At 39.3% G+C, this 17,618-nt stretch overlaps 1 protein-coding gene across 2 annotated transcripts in view; it reads left to right on the top strand.

Annotated features, from left to right (window-relative positions):
* The first annotated feature begins 826 nt into the window (after positions 1 to 826).
* The window catches only part of Wdr64 (WD repeat domain 64), a 136,037-nt gene continuing 119,245 nt past the window's right edge, over positions 827 to 17,618 (top strand). Inside the window, exons 1-2 of one of the 2 annotated variants that reach the window (XR_013104249.1) lie at positions 827 to 1,202; positions 8,803 to 8,933. Coding sequence is in view for 1 of the 2 variants with exons in the window: in XM_034520689.2 (XP_034376580.1) it covers positions 1,058 to 1,202; positions 8,803 to 8,933 (276 nt within the window). In the remaining variant the exon portion in view is untranslated. The remainder of the gene's footprint in view (positions 1,203 to 8,802; positions 8,934 to 17,618) is intronic. The other variant, XM_034520689.2, reaches the window with a different exon arrangement.

The raw sequence follows: 17,618 nt of genomic DNA on the forward strand, positions 1-17,618 counted from the left end.
TCCTACATCACAAGTAAATACAGAGTGATTAAGAAAATGTTCAATAACATCCTCAGGCTTCCTGTGCACAAAGACCAGCAAACCTATTCACAGCAGGGCGTGTATGTGCACTTGCATGTGCGCGCGCGCGCACACACACACACACACACACACACACATACACACACACACACAGTTGGAGATTGGAAAACTTGAATCAGAAGTAAGCATTTGGACGGGGTGGAATTAGATGTCAGTATTAATGGAAAAGAAAGCAAAAATATCTCTTCTTCAACTGGCTCCTCTTGAAAAACTCTCCTCACACAAGGACACCTTTCTTTTCTTTCTTTCTTTCTTTCTTTCTTTCTTTCTTTTTTTTAATCTGTGGCTCCTTTTAGTATTTTAACTCAAGGTAAATGCATAAAGAGAAAAAAAGAAATGGTTTTATTATCCACAACTTCTAAAAATATCTTTATTGGTGCCAAATAAGACAGGTGATGAAATATATTTTCATCCTCACAAGTTCAACTTTCCATATCCAGGAGAGCTACCGGAACAAATGTGAACTTTACTCTCTGTAGTACCATGTGGGAGACAGGAGGCTGGGAATAAGAGAGACATTCATTCCAAGGAAAGCAATGCCCAATTTCCTTCCTTTACCTTCCATTTTCTCAATTACACACACACACACACACACACACACACACACACACACACACACACACATGCAAGCACACACACACCCTGCAGGAGGTGGATCCCAATTGGCTGAGGAACTTACAGAGATACTGTGATCTAATGAGGCCACATGATGGCCACTGTTAGCATTATGAGGTCAGGACCCTTCACTAACACCCCTGTCTCTATGAAATGCAGCAGGCCTCAGCTTTCCTCCTGCTGACCTCCTGGGAACAGCTCTTACCCCTTGTTCCTACAGGACAGGGATATAAAATCAGAGGAATGAGACCTAGGGCAAAAGTTGAAACAGCAGAGACACATTATAAGAACTAGAAGCTTTCCCACATCGGCAAATTTGCAGTATTATTCTATGCAGAAATAAGAGACTCCTTATGTCTGTATGGATGCCAGGGATGAGAAGCGGTTCAACCTCGCACTGCAGATCAGCAATTTCAAAGCGTCCTTGGTTGATTTCAATAAACTGGTTGAACAGACAACAGCCCAGAAAAAGGAAGAAAGAGCAGGCGTGTTTATCCCAAAAGAAGGTAAGATGGATGGTTACAGGGAAGTCCATCTGGAGTTGTTGATTAGGCCGGAGAAAAGCAGTCTATTTTAAAACCCAAGACACTGAGTGGGGGGCCAGACCTGAGTTCTTTCTCTGTCCCCGACATACTTAGCTGGACATGAGGAAGCCTTTGTATTTATCTGTAATAAAGAGTTGGATTAAATAGCATTAAGAACTTCTACTGCAGACGGGCCCACCTGAGACTCAGTATAGCATAGTGACCACGCTGGAGACCGTCTGTGTCTCTGTGCTACCCATCTTACTAGAACTATTAAAAAAATGCAGTCCAGTTTGCTTCGAAGACAATGGGAGGGAGAGAGGGGTCACCTGCCTAAGTCACTTGAGAGTCAGAAGGGTTCAGATCTTTCCCGATGTTCTCCGGATCTTGGCTGCGCTCTCTATAAAGTGCTCAACAAAGCTTTCATTTCCCTCCAGTCAGCTTGTTTTTATCTCTTTCTACAGTTGATTTTCCAAACTCTCACTATGTTTTTGAATCGTTGATGGGGCTTCTGCTCCTCTCAGCCAAGTTTCCTATCCTAGGAGAGAGCCAGGCACAGAGCCTGGAATTCGTTCGCTCTCCCTTTCCCTCTAGCCCAATACTTCCTAAAGCAGCAGCCATCTTCCCCTCCTCAAACAATGTCAGTTTGCTTGCAATCTCAGAAGTCTCTTTTTTCACCAGCTTTGTCCTTTGAATCTAAAATATCCTCTGGCACCTCCTCTTTGTCTCTCTTCCCTTAAGCTCTCCCTCCATGTCTCCTCTCTGCTTCTCTGCTAAATTTCCCCACAGCATCTCTCATCCACTCGAGGCTGGCTTCCTTCATTTTTGCTGAAATATTGTGCCAAATATTGTTGCCAAATTCAGTAAGTTGTGTTTCTTTTCTTTCTCTTCTTTCTTTTAGACAGTGTCTCACTATGTAGCCCAGGCTGGCCTGAAACTTGATATCATCCATTGTGCTGGGATCCCAGGTGTGCACCACAACGCTGGCTTTGTTACTCTGTTTCAGCCCATTTCATTGCGTGAACCTGGTCTCTGCTTCTGCTTTGAGAAGCTTCACCCTCTCCTCCACTCCCCCGCCCCCGCCCCCGCCCCGCCCCCGTCCCCGTCCCCGTCCCCGCCATGCTCTTCCTCCTGTGTGTCTATCTTGACACTCTTTTCTGGTTTTGTTTCATTTCTCATTCTGCTTTTGTTTTTTCTTTCGTCCTGAGTTTTCGCCTAGTGTGTTCTTGCTCAAGTCTTATGGGATGAATGCCGGCTTCCTAGTCTCCAGAGCCATGTATTTAGTGTTATTACCTTTGAGTATGTAATCATAGTTCTCTCAGATTATTATAACACACACTGGAAGTCTACCATCCAGACTTATTCTTTCTGGTATATTTCTACAGAGTGTTTCCTCTGGCTCTGCCACATTGCTGGTTTACTAAGTCATCTTTAGAATTTGTACACTCCCTGAGTCATGGCTCAGCCTTTCTGGCATCAGCTTCTGGAGCCTTCAAACCTCAGACACTTTTCAACAATTCTAAATATGTCATAGTTTTTTTTTTTTTTTTTTTTTAATGTTTACTTGTTTACTTTGTAAACTGAAACTGTAGCAACTATGTCCTCATGCCTGAGCTGAACTTTTCAGAAAAAAAAAAAGGGCAAATCTATGCTAAAAATTCTAAAGCTATGTGGAATTTTTAATTGACTAATTAGAGCTTTGTCACCAACCAGCCCTGACTTAGCAGCTCTTATCTATCACACAATACCTTTGGGTTGTATTAGTAGACCACTGACTTTCACCAAATCCAAAGCTAAGAATGTCATCAGATAGCACCTAAGCCAGTAACAGAGCTCTGCCCTCTTTGATATTCCCAACAATGGGTTTAAACATTCCCTGAGTCATGTTGTAGTTGTTATTGTTGTGCGACTATGAAAGCTAACCACATCCACATTGGAATATGATATTCAGGACAAGTTGAATCTGTTCCCAAGCTATGGTCACTCATACCTGGCTCAAAACAAACTTTTATTCCCTTTGAGGTAAGAGCTGTGATTTGCATCAACAGCTGTTAAATTGTTTCTTTTGCCGTACTTTTAGTGGCTAATATGCCATCTTTCCCATTTGGTCATTTTTCCAGTCCCTCTCTTCTCTTTCAATTTTTCAAGAAAATAGAATGCTACCTCTTTGCAAACACTCCCATATTTCCCCAGGCAGAGCCATTCTCAGCACTGTTAACTGTGTTTATTGCTGCCTTCAGGAATTTGCCTACTTTATTTAGGCTCCTAGGGTTAATATGTACTCCGTGCTTGATCATTGACCTGTGTTTTGAAGGTTTTGCAAAGATAAGGCCAGCTCAGAGCCTGGTGTCAGGAGACACTCCTCAGACATGTGTTAAGCAAAGAAAAAAGCTTGCAACCCCAAATCTGTGGTGCAAAGTTCCTTCCTCAGGAGTTTTTAGATTAGATAAAAACTAATCTGATAGACAAATGTCTCGGGGACAAGATTTAAGGATTGATGAAATGAAAATATATAATCCTAACTTGCACCAACCTTTTAATACTATCCAAATATATTTGTATTCATTAATAAATATTGGAAGATAAGAATTAACTCTTTATAGTAGGTAAGGAGCTAGAACTCAAGAGAATGTTTTAATGAAAATGTGTCAGCATCAAAGGGATGCTAAGTAGACTACAGAGATTTGTCCTGGTTACATTATTCTTAGATCTCACCAGTGACCTAATACAATTCAGATTACCCTGTGACCAAATCTCCCTCAACCCCCATTTAGGTACATTTCAGATTGAACATGTGTCTTTAAAATAGCTACATAAACATTTGGATGTTTTTATTTTCCATGGGGCTAATAGTGTCTTCCTGGTTGTTCTTGTTTGGGTAGATAAACATTTGCTGAGTTTTAAAACCGGGAGATGAATGCCATTTTTACACTAAGGATTCTCAGCCATGACACTATTGCCTTTTAAGCTAAAAAATTCTTTGTTCTGTGTGTGAAGGCTGTGGGGCAGCCTTGCACATTGTTGGGAGTTCATCAGCATCCTTGGCCTCTAGATGCTGGCAGCACACTCAACCTTGACTGTGACAATAATGTCCTGGACATTGCCAAAGGCTCTGTGTGTGTGTGTGTTGAATGCGCCTTAAGTTTCCTTAGAGAGCTGTTGGTTACCCCCAATGTAGTTGTCCCACTATTATATCATTGGGGATACCATGCTGATCTAGTCATTGTCGTGGTTCACAGGTTCCACAGCTGAGTAGAACTGCTGACTGCTTCTCTACCCTTGAGAGCTTATGTAACATCTTCTGATACTGTGAGAGCCAAAGAAGGCTTCCAAGTCAGGTCCAACTCAATTCTTCCAAGTCCTGTTTCCAAAGTTTGTGTTGCTTTCAGCAATAGTTTTATTTGTTTGTTTGGTTGGTTTGCTTTGCTTTGTTTGTTTATTTGTCTAATGTTTGAGGAGACTGTTGTATTTTTCAGGCCAACATGACAAGAGGTTTCCCTTAGCAGGCACTAGGGGGGTTGTTAGATAGTGGATGTCTCTTGTGGGAAGCATTATCGATCCTTTACATAAACAAAAACTACATATACACCTATACACACACACATATGTTTAAAGTAAGTTTATAAAATAGTGTTGTCCTATGGGTTTTTAAAACATCCTTAGTGCTATTTATTTCTCCTTCTCTATTTTCCTTCCCCTCCCAATTTTAAAGACCCCTCCCATTTTTTTCCACTGTCCCATTTCTAGAGCCTCTTCTTCCTCATATATATATGGCTTCCTTGGATAATTCAGATTGTGTACTCAAGTTCAGAGCTAGAATACACAATAGAAGACAACATTACGTATTTGTGTTCCTGGGTGGAGTCATTTCATTCGGTATATTTTTCAGTGGTATCCATTTACCTTCACATTTCATTATCTCATTTTTCTTTACAGCTGAGTACATTTCCACTGTGCTCACACAATGTGTGTGTGTGTGTGTGTATGTGTGTACAACATTTGCTTTATTCACTCACCAGCTGAATGACATTTTGGTTGTTTCTATTTCCTAGCTATGGAGGATAGAGAGGCAACAAACATGGCTGACCACGTGACTGTAAAGTAGATGTTGAACCCTTTGGGTACACGGTGAGGCATGGTATAGCTGGATCACATGGTGGATTTCTTTTGTTTGTTTGCTTATGCTTCCCCACATTGATTTCCACAGTGGCTTTGTCAGTTTACAATCCTACCAATAGCCAATGAGGTTGCCCTTTCCCCAGATCTTCACCAGCATTTTTTGCCAGTTGTTTTCTTGATCTTAGCCATTCTGACTGGGGTGAGATGAAATTTCAAAGTAGTTTTTAATTTTCATTTTCAATTTTCATTTCTTAGTCATTTTTATTATTACTTTTGAGAATTCTCTGTTCAGATCCATAGGCCATTTTTGAAATTGGGCTATTGATTCTTTGGTTTTTGAGTTCTTTGTGTATTATGAATATTAATTCTCAATTAAATATATAGCTGACAAAATTCTCTCCTGTAACGCTTACTGGAGCCCCACTTTGGGCGGCCAAACTGTAACGGCCCGCTTTGTTCCGCAGGTAGGGGTCTAGCAAGAGAGAGAGAGAGTGGGGGGAAGAAGGGGGAGAGATTCGAGAATGGAAACAAACCAGAGGATCTGCAGTCAAGTCTCCTTTACTGTCTCCAACACACACACAACTCCTACTCTACTACACCACCACTACACCACACTACTACAAAGAAATCCTGGGTATTTATAAGCACAAGCAGGGGAACACAGGTGAAAACATTTTACCATGTGCACCATACAGCTGGGGTCACTAAACAGCAAAACAATCTATATGGGATAAACAATATATTTAACAGAGTGTGCTTCAGCTGTTGTAGGCTTTTGAAAAACAAGTCTCTTATCAGGGTATATGGTTCCAGATGGCTACAAAGTTGATAGCTGCTTTCTACTAAAGTCGGCTCCCAACACTCTCCCATTCGTAGGTCTTCTTCACTCAATTGACGGTTTCCTTTGCAGTACAGAAACTTTCTGGTTTTATAAAGTTTCCATGTGTCAACTGTTGGCCATAATTCCTGAGCAAATGGAGTTCTATTTATACAGTCCCTCCTCATGCACCTGTATCTTGTAGGGTGCTCCGTGTGACTTCTTCTAGCCGTTTGGGTGTTTCAGGTTTCACATTATGTATTTGATCCATTTGAAGTTAGTTTTGTTGTAAGGTGATAGATATAGGTGTAATTTCATTCTTCTGGTTGGGGACATCCACTGTTCCCAGAATGATTTATAAAGATGCTTTTCCCAGTATGTATCATTGACATCTTTGTAAAACATCAGATAGTTGTGATTACATAAACTTATGTTTGGGTCTTTTTATTGTATTCCATTAGTCTACATGTCTACACTGGTGCCAGAGCTATGCTGTTTGTATTACTATAGCTCTGTGATACAGCTTGCGCCCTGGCAACGATAACCCATGCAGTATTGTTCTTTTGGTTTAGAATTGCTTTGTTCATCCAGATATTTTGTGCCTCCATATGATTTGAAAAATGGTTCATTCTATTTCTATGAAGACTGTTGTGGAGATTTTGATTGGGACTGTGTTAAATCTGTACATTTGTGTTGGTAGAATGGTCATTTTCATTTGAATTCTACCAAACAATTAGCATGAGAGGTCATTCCAACTTGTGGTGTCTTCTTCAGACTCTTTCTTTGAAGACTTAAAGTTTTCATTTTGGAAGTCTTTTACCTCATTATTAGTTTTTTTTTTTTTTTTGAGGCTATTACAAATGGGAGTGTTTCTGTGATCTCTTTCTTAGCATGTTCATTATTGGTTATAGAGATGGGCTACTAATTTTTGTAATTTGATTTTGTTTCCTGGAAGCTCTTATGTACAATAGCATATTATCCACAAATAAGGATAATTAGACCACCTCTTTTCCTATTTAATTTCTTTCTTTTGTCTTTATCTCTCTAGATAGTACTCACTACATTTTGCTAGTGGACAGCCCTGTCTCATTCCTAGTTGCTTCAGATTTTTCCTCCATGTAGTTTGATGTTGGCTGTGGGTTTGTCAGATATAGCACTTTTATGCTGAAAGTCCCTCCAAGTCCTTTATCATGAGGGCATGTTGGATTTTTTTCAAAAACCTTTTCTTGATCTATTGAATCATGTGACTTTTGTCAGTAAGTCCATTTATATGACTTATTCCATTTATTATATTACATACACCGAACAATCTCTAGGATAAATCTCTCATATTAAAGGGAATAAGAAATCATTTCTTCTAGAGCCGAGTGACCTGGGGAGAAAGTAACCATGACCTTTGGAAAAAGATTTAGGTTATTCCAAATACTATGTTTCAACACAACAGTTTCATGAAGGCTTATAGTTTAGAACAAGAGAGCCATAAGTCAAGCTACCTTTCAAATACATCGATGGGAACACCATCAATGGTAGATGGTTAAAAGAAAGTTGAGCAATCTCTGGGATAGGCCTCATATGTCACCCGATGAATTCTTAACTTTTGAGTAAGTGAAAGTTAGGCTTGACTTACACACTCCCAAAGGATTGCTAATGCTAACAAAGAGATCACACACACCTGGGAAATAACTGGCTATTTAAAAGACTAAACCCAAGGTAATTTGGCTTTGGGCCTGCAGGATTCCAACTCTCCACATTAATTAAAGTTCTGATGAGTCAACTAGACTTGTATTGTATAATGTTTAATCTAGTTCTCTCTCTCTCTCTCTCTCTCTCTCTCTCATTTCTGGAAATGTAAAATGTCAGTAAACATTGCCTAGTTTCCCATTTTATGTCCAATGTCTAGCTAAGTTCTGACATACAACTAAGTCTTGGCTAGAACATTATTCAATACATATTTTTGTTAGTTAAATAAAATAATAGGATTTTGTCTATACAGTTTGAGGAATCCTTTTCTCTAACTTTTTCTTGACTTGAGATGCAGTAATCTGATCCAAACACATCAACAAACTTGGCAAAAATCAAGATTCAAGTCAAGTGAGTGTGTGTGTCTGTGTGTGTATCTGTCTCTCTCTCTCTCTCTCTGTGTATGTGTGTATGCATGAGGGTATCTGTATGGTGTGTGTGTGTTATTCTGTGTGTGTGTCTATGTGGGTATGTATCTGTGTATGTCTGTGTATATGTCTGTGTATGTTCCTGTATATGTGTCTGTGTGAAAGTTTTTATAATGCCAGATAACCAATAATTGCTCTGTACAAAGATCTAAAAGATCTAAGGTAAATTCTAAGAAACATGAAACTGGTAAATGCATTTGTAGCAGGAAAAAAGTGATTTTTTATCTTTGTATTCATGCACAGAATTTCTATCATAGCTGAAACAGGAGAGAATTCTGAAAAGCAAAATAAATTATTTATTCTGATTGAATTCTGTTCTAGCTGGGGCCTAGTTATGTTCACAAATCCAAGACCTTAAGGTACAGTTATAATCTTTTTATAAGCCAAAATGAGACTATAGGATGGAAAATGACTATGAAATGTGAAACTCTGTCCTTGGAATTTAATGAAAATGTCCCTGCACTTTTCCCCACTGCAGATGCAATCGATTACGATAAGTTTTACACCTCGGTACAGCAAATCTTTGGCCCTGAAGTGAAAAATCAAGATGTGAAATGTTTTTACCGGAAGCTCTGCAACAACCCTGATGCATCTTTCGACTGGTGTGAGGTACTTGCTTTGTGTGCACATAATTCAAAACCTAGGTCTTGTTTGACTTTGCTCAGAACAAGCAATTAAAAGTGTTACTTTCACCAAAGCTAAATCTGCAATATGTACACAGAATATTACTGTGTCTATAGCCATAAAGACATAGCCATGGCCCACAAGAAAGTGAGGAAAACAAGCATCTATTTAACATATTAGCCATGAGTATTTTTTTTTAAAAGACAAGGTCTTACTCTGTAGTCCCAGTCGACCTGGACCTGGCACTCATTATGTAGACCAAGCTGGCCTTGAACTCGCAGAGTTGCCTGCCGTCAGTGCCATTGACAACAATCGGGATTTTAAGTGGCTTTGTTGAATCTGACAATGAAACATTTCTTCCCAGTACTCTCAGTGTGTGTGTGTGTGTGTGTGTGTGTGTGTGTGTGTGTGTTCAGAGTGCTCAAATCAATAGCAGAAGCAAAGAGGATTAGTTGGTCACTTCTGTCAGCTCTTGAAAATGTTTTCTGATTGGCAGAATACTGATGCAAAAATTATAAATGTGCAAGTAATCCAAACATCTGACTCACTCATATCTGAGTGTGACAAGAGAAAACATCATGGTTTCAAAGAGTTTACTATCATATTTAACAGCATGACCAGAGTTTTTGGCATCAAAGCCTGCCTTCTAGCAGCCCTAAAATGCTAGGGTCAGCTACTCATCTCCAACACATTAACTAAAGAGACAGTTGATCATGGAACACAGAGAACAGAGATTTATTCACAGTGGTCACACTGGAAAGAGGAGTAAAAACGTCCAGTGACCCCCCTTCCCCGGTCTTTGGGAACATTGATATGCAGTTTAAATATAAGTAGAAGGCAAGAGGTGCTTTAAACTAAACAGTCATGGTCATGGTCATGGTCTGGTCCTGCCTATCACAGATGGGTCATTGCCTAAGCCCCAGTCTATCCTGTGAGGTTCAACTAGTCTTGAGAACACTGTGAAATCTCTTCCTGTGTGGCAGGTTCTGCTGGTTGGTACCAGACCTCCCAGCTTTTCTTTTTTCCCAAAATAGGAGTCCTAGGGAAATTTCTTTCTTTCTTTACAGCCAACTGTTTCAATATACTATTAACTGAAGGGAGGGACACAAAGTATCATTACACTGTCTCCTCTCTTACCAAGGCGGTTACGATATCCAATGGATATGTGTAAGTGGAATTTTGATGAATGCCAGACTCAGGAAAAGGTCTGTCTTATGTTTAACTACATATAGGCCATCACAAGATTGATTGTATGTTTTGTTTAAAAGAGTATATCAAGAACTCCAATAAAATACAATTTAGAAACTTGTGATACAAGATAGCCCAAATCTTGAAAAAGGTAGTTAGCAAAGGTTACTAGTTAACTTTATGAAAAAATTACAACCAAAAAGAGCTTCTATAGCCTTTAAGGGGATATAATTCCTATGAATATTTTACTAATATGCTAAAACACTGAACAGCTATCCAAATGATTTTCTGAGACTAAAATAACAGAGTTGAACAAAGAAAACAAAAAGCAAACATTACTTAAGAAGAGAAATGCTAAAGTTTTAAATAATGTTTATTAAACACTAAAAAATTTCAGGTAGAAAAGTAGGGATGGTTCAGTCTTAGAAAAGCCATGAGTAGATTTCTTCTAACAACTTAGTGGGGGACAAGGCTATGATCTTACAGAGGGAAGTAAACGAAAGCCACACTGGACACACGCAGGTTTTATAATCAGCTCACAGGGCACAGTAAGGCTCAGTCATTGGCATATACTCTACTGATGTCACTGAGACACACTAGTGGAGGCAAAGGCCTTGACAGGCCACTAATGGCCCATGAACCTTCATTAATCACTGCCTGGCCCTTATTTCAGAAGAAGGTTGCTGACTCTAAACTTTTAAGACTAAGTAAAATAAAAATAAGGAAGATAGTTGATAAAAATCAATCAACTACCTCTACTTTAAAACACACACAATCAGTAAAAATGAAAGGGAATTCACTGATAAAGGAGCCTGTTTTTTCTTCTTTTTTTTCCTTTTTTTTCTCTTATGCATCTAGAACAAATGATCATATATTTAGCCATTTAAGAGAAAATAAAAAGCAATTCTATAGTATGTCATAGTTTCCATTGACAAGGAGTCTGGGAAATGGTCCTGGCAAATTCTTATGCAGTCTCCTAAGTCTGCAGCCAGCTGTTAGCCAGACTATGGTCTCATTTGGAGGACTCTCTGGAGAAGAATGAATCTAAGTTCATAGGTTGCTGACAGGATTTACCCCCTTGGTGTCTTTAAAAAAAAAAAAAAACAAAAACAAAAAAACAAAGCAAAACCAAACCAACCAACCAAACAAACAATATCCTTCTATTCCTGTAACTGAGTTTCAATGTCTCTTACTTCTTTTTTGTTTATTGTATACATTTTTAATTGGATATTTTATTTACATTTTAGATGTTATCCTCTTTCCCTATTACCCTCACCCAGAAACTTCCTATCCTATCCCCTCTCCCTCTGCTTCTATGAGGATGTGCCTCCACCCACCCACCCACTCCCACCTCTGTGCCCTCAAATTCCCCCACACCAGGGCATCCAGCCTTCACAGAACCAAGGACTTCCTCTCCTGCCTATGCGGACAAGGCCATCCTCTACTTCTTTTTTCTCATCCTTACACCTGTCTTCTGAGCAATGGTCTGACTGAGGTTGGGATACTCGCCCTGCTTAGATGATTTATGCAGAAAGAAGACAGCCAGCTATATTAGGATGTTCAAAACACTAATGAGAAAGTTTATATCTATCCTTAATGACCATGTAACAAATCTCCTAAAAGCTTCAATAGTAAAACTCACAAAGACCTTGTACAAATTAGAAACCCTTCCCACAAACTGCTTGTAATTACCTACAAAGCTTGGCTAGTAACGGAGTAGGTCATATATTCTTCCATGCAGCAAATTCCCACAGTCTGTCCGGTTTTCTTTCTTTCTTTTTTTCCCCCAAGAACAGAAAACGATTTTACCTTAGTTCTTTGCTTGATTGTTATATCAAAAGGTCTCTTGCTTTTTCCATCATTTGCAAGTAAGAACCTGTCCTTAATGACCAGGAGGAGATTGTTCTTTTACTATTTTGACCTTCTCGCACTATCCAGGAGAAATACAAGGGGTAGGCAAGCACTGGGACCTAAGTTTATGGTCCCAGGAAATACTTTAGCCTACTGCCTCAAACTGCAACAGTTCTGCAACTGTGTGACATTTAGAGATGCTGCTGTCTATAAAGCTTCCCACACAATGGAGGTACAAAAATGGCAGGGAAATTCTCTTGTCTGAAGGTAAGTTTACAATTGTGTGTTGGGCCGTATTCATAGCTATCCTTGGCTGCACACAGCTACCATGCAGAGAGGTTGGCTATGCCTGGTGTATGTATGAAAATATATAATCTAGCAGAATATTAAAATGGTAAATGATATAAATCATACCAAAGTTCAAGAATCAAAGATGAAGCATTCCGATTGTCAAGTTATTCTCCCCTCTTCTCCATCTCTCCTCTCCCCCCTCCAACTCTCTCTGTTCTGAGAATGATTTAGCAGAGGCTGCACTGTTGATACATACATATATATATATATATATATATATATATATATATATATATATATAGTTTGTCTTTAGCTTTATTTCAGAGGTGAAATCCAGAGTACTTTACATCATCCATAAAACATCAGTCCTGTCCACTGTTCATTAAATCTGCTAAATATGAAGCTTCAGTCCAACTTTTCTTTCTTCAAATTTAACTGGAAAGTAGCTATCTCAGGACTTGTTTTTCCCCATCACATACCACCCATCACTAAACATCCGTCAGGCTTCAGAAAATAACTATTTTTTGTTTTCTGAAACATTTTCCAAGATTTTGAGAAGAGATAACTTAAAGAGAAATACTAAAAACATGCCTCCAATTACATCTAAAATTTCTTGATTTCTTTCTCATTTTTATCTTATGTCAACCCACCCCAGACTACATGTACATACCACTCACCTCTAGACCATTTTATTCCTCACAGTCATATCTAAGTAAGTAACAAATATAATCCATCCATTTCAAATTATCTGTTTATGCTTAATTATCCTTTTTCTCTCTTGTTAATTATCTTTATAGTATGTAACTAAATTTTTTACTTACTGAATAAATTTTCATCCTGTATTTGTATGTTTCCAAGATGTCTTAAAATTTGGGCTGTTTTTATTGTTGTTTGTTTTGTTTTTGTTTTTTGTTGCTGGTGGTGATGGTTTGATTTTGGTAGAGATTTTCAGCTTGGTTAACTGAATTTTCTGCAGTGATGCCCTGTCTCTCCGGAACCAACTATGAGTTATTGTTGATGTTGCTTAAATTATAGCAAAGTGGACTTAATATACATTGACTGAAACTTCAAAGCATTTCTCAGATATTACAAAAGACAGGAGACCCAGTACCCTGAGCACAGGTGGGCTGAGGTGTGGATATGCTCTCTCTGGTTGGATGGTTCAGATACACACACACACACACACATATGTACACACACACATACACACACACACACCAGGACATTCAGAATAAGAGTGCTAAACTTTGAGAGCATCTTCAGTGAGTAGTGAAACCCCATGAAAACTCTGGTAGGAAGGATACCACCTGGGAACTGAACCCCTGAGATGCTGTAGGCCTCCGAACTGATGAGCTCCCCTCAGCCACATGGGGCTGTAAATGTTGGAAGTGTGGTCTGTGTGAGTTGACATGTGCTGTAAATATAAAATGCACAGATCTCAAAAGCACTGTCTGAAAAATTTTAATCATTTCATAGTGACTTTTAATGTTGATTACATGTTGAAATTGCATTTTCAACACACTGAGTTAAAAAATATACTAATAAAGTTAGTTTCATTTTGACTTTATGTTTCATGTATCATAAAAGATGTAATATTATATATGTGGCTTATATTATATTTCTATTGGACATCACAGAAAATGTCAAAATAAGAATAAAATGAATTTTTTTCCTGATGATCAAAGTCAGGTTTTTACCAACAAACATCAAAAAGACAAAACCACTGGATCAGTCCACCTCTCTTAGAAGACTCTAACTTTACATTTTGGGGTTGCACCTTGTTTGAATCTATTTTATTCAATAATTATATTTTATTAATTCTTTGAATATTTTATGCACTGTATTTTGATCATATTTACGCCTCCTCCATCCCCTCTTCCTTTCAGATGCACTCTCCACCTCTCTGAGTCTCTGAAACTATGCACCTAAGACAATATCAACAGACATTTTCAGTTTAAAGGTCATGCATTTCTATGTGAACATGAAGCAATTGTTTTACATTTTTGCTGACCAAAACTCTTGTATTGGAAACACAAGCTTCAAATCCCATACTGTAAAGGTACCCAGGACGCCTATGTTCCATAAATGGTGAACCATAAGACAGTACTAGGTAGGTGGCAGAGATGTGCACATGGAGTTCCATGGTAACTGAAATCTTTGAATGTAATGGAATACGATTGTAAAGTAAATCTGCATAGTTCTTTAGTTGTGGAGAGGAGGAATGGAAGCCTTATCTCCAATACCTGCTCCTTGGCGCTCCTCATTCTCAACATCTGCCACTTCTAGTCTTACACAGTCTCCTGACATCTGTAAAATCTCTTCTATAGTTTTATACAAATTCCTGGTTCCTATTTAGTCTTCACAACAGATCCACATGCAGATTGTAGAGCGCGACACTTTGCCATGGTGAGGGTGAAAACAGAGACATGTGGAAAGGTAATTGACCTATCTAAAGCCAAATAGAAAGTGAGCTTTGGTCTCCAGTTAAACGTTTCTGTCTACCAACTCTTGATGCCGTTATCCTTTCCCATCTTTGGGCTCCTAGAAATCTTGCAGCTTTGATGGAACATCTGGAGCTCAGCCTCTGGTGCGCTCTGTGCTGGTGGAGGTCGGCTGAGGCTGGAAGAGTCTATGTGGGCTGTTCTGCCGTCCCTGGCCTACCATCTTCTCATCAATCTGGCCACTTCTCAAACGGGCGTTTTGACTTCGAGTCCTACAACCTAACCTTTCTGAGCTTGGTGCGCTGTCATCTGTAAAATGGAAACTGTATACTACCTAATGAAGACTCACTTCATTTCAATATCAATTACCTGTTTTTTTAGGAGGCATCTTATTAGTTAGCTAGTAGTCACTGATTGGGCAACACAAGTGGGATTGATTCTTCCAAAATCAGCCAAGGGTTTGCAAATCTGATTCCAAAATATAAATCTCTATGTCTCAACAGTGCCACAAAAAGTTACACTTTCTTTTCTGTGGTTTAGATGCAAATACACTTGGAGAATTGTATACTATTACACTAGTGAAATGTTAGAATTAATAAAAGTATAACTTGGGCCCCTAAATATATAATGAGAAAAACTAGTCAAAAAGAAATCTGCTCAATGTGATTGCCTTAGACTTACACAGCTAATGAGTGAAAAGACGGGGTCTGGTTTTTTTCTCACCACCATGTTAGTCTGTGTTGCTAAGTAAGCAGCTGTTGTAATTTCAGTGTCTTCCATAGGCACTTTGAACACCGGATCCTTACATGGTGGAACTGTTTAGAAGGTTGCCAACTTTTAGGAGGAAGTGAGGCAGGGAGTCTTGTGTTTTTTAGCCTAGGGCAGCTCCCTGTTCCTTTCTGTGCTTTTCTGAGTTTGGATGCATGTGAGCAGCTGGCTTCCTGCTCTTGCAACCACGATTTCCCTGCTTGCTGCCCTGCCTTCATCACTGTGATGGACTATATACTGCAGGAAATGTGAGCCAATACAAGCACCCTCACTCTTAAATTGCTTTATCAGAGTATTTTATCACAGCAACAGGAAAAGGACCTGAGAGAGGAATGTATAAACAGATTTTTAGGAGCATACTGCAAACTGATTCGAACCCAAGTCATAATATGCCACATGGGATGCCTGAAGGACCTCTGGCTAGCCTGTAGATTCCTCAAGCCCCAGCTAACTTCCACACGCCTTCCAGGCTGCTCTTGAGTTGTTCTATCAAAGCTGCATGGTTTAAAGGAACCCAAACCCAAGAAAGAATAATGACATCAAAAATTGGTAGACAGAGATTAGCTGAAGTTTAGCTGAAGTGTGGCAAGTATGGCTCTGGAAAGCCTTGCTCTTCTTCCCTGTCCCTCTGCCTTGCTAAAGACCTTTAGATGACATTCCTAAAGCCCAAGGTCTAGTCCTTTATTTGGCCACTTCCTCCTCCTGAGGGTGACTACCAAAGTTCAGCTATCAAAGTATTGAAGTCCAGCAATCAGAAGCCCCCTTTGGCTCAGCTAATTAACATGCCCAACCAAAATTACACACCTCAGCCCAACATGGGGTTTCCCCTTTTGCTGTTATAAACTGCCATTGCCTCTAGGCCACTTCTGTGTTCTCTGTATCTAGGGGTAGTCCTTTGTCCCCTGCGACAGATACCCCTTGTCCCTCTCCCTTAGTCTCTTCTTCTTCTCCCTCTTTCTCTATCTCTTCTTTGTTCTTTATCCCTGCCCTCTGTCCCTCTGAGGTGAATAAATCTCCTTTGTGTTGAGAACTTGGTCTTGGGGGTCCTGAGACAATACTTTTCCTTCCAATGTCAATAGGGTCCCTCAGCATTGATATAAAGTAAATTATTATAAAGTTAACATTATATTTGCTACTTCAAAATGTTACAAGAATGTTCTATACTAGATTTAAAAACAAACTGCCTACAAGTTTTTATTTGATCTACCTGCCTTCATGTTCTACACTGAACATATATTCCTTAAGTAATCAAAAAAATTAATTGCCAGAAGCAAGGGGAAGTCTGGAAATTGCATTCTTAAAAGAAAATTAATACTTTGTTATGATGTACTTGATAGTAATAAAATACTCAGGCCATCAACGAGCTCAAATTATATCACATGGTTTCTAGTCTGAAATTTAAAATTTCAGGAAAGAAAGTGGAGATTCTCGAGACTACTGTTCATCACAAGATGATAAGAAATATCTGTCTTTGATCATAGAATTTCCCCCTTGAAACACAACCTTTTAAAATGAGTTTTGCATTCCCCTCTGCCCCACGCCTGGTCCTTTTGGCTGGGGCAGACACCTACCTGGTCTGCTCCTGTGGAGACACCATACCCTGAGCCATTCTAGAGGAGTCACTCCACTCAGACCAGTGAACACCTAGCTGGTCTGCTCCTGTGAAGACATCATATCCTGAACCATCCTAGAGGAACCACTGCACTCAGAGCAGCAGGATTTCAGGATCCCAGAGGCGGCCTGGGTCCCAGGAGTTCTTCTACCCAGGAGCTTAGGATCACAGGATCAGAGACATCTGGACTCTGAGGAGTTCTGACACAATCAAGATAACTGGAAAGACAGGCTACAGTCAGACAGTGAGTGCAGGTAACACTAGAGTTAACCAGATGGCAAAAGGCAAGCGCAAAAATATAAGCAACAGAAACCAAAGTTACTTGGCATCATCAGAACACAATAGCAAGCCCTGGACAGCCCATCACAACAGAAAAGCAGGATTCAGAATTAAAATCACTTTTCATGATGATGATAAAGGATTTTAAGAAAGACATAAGTAACTCCCTTAAAGAAATACAGGAGAACACAGGTAAACAGGTAGAAGCCCTTAAAGAGGAAACACAAAAATCCCTTAAAG

Source organism: Arvicanthis niloticus, chromosome 16 (genome assembly GCF_011762505.2).
Source record: "Arvicanthis niloticus isolate mArvNil1 chromosome 16, mArvNil1.pat.X, whole genome shotgun sequence".
Taxonomy (NCBI): domain Eukaryota; kingdom Metazoa; phylum Chordata; class Mammalia; order Rodentia; family Muridae; genus Arvicanthis; species Arvicanthis niloticus.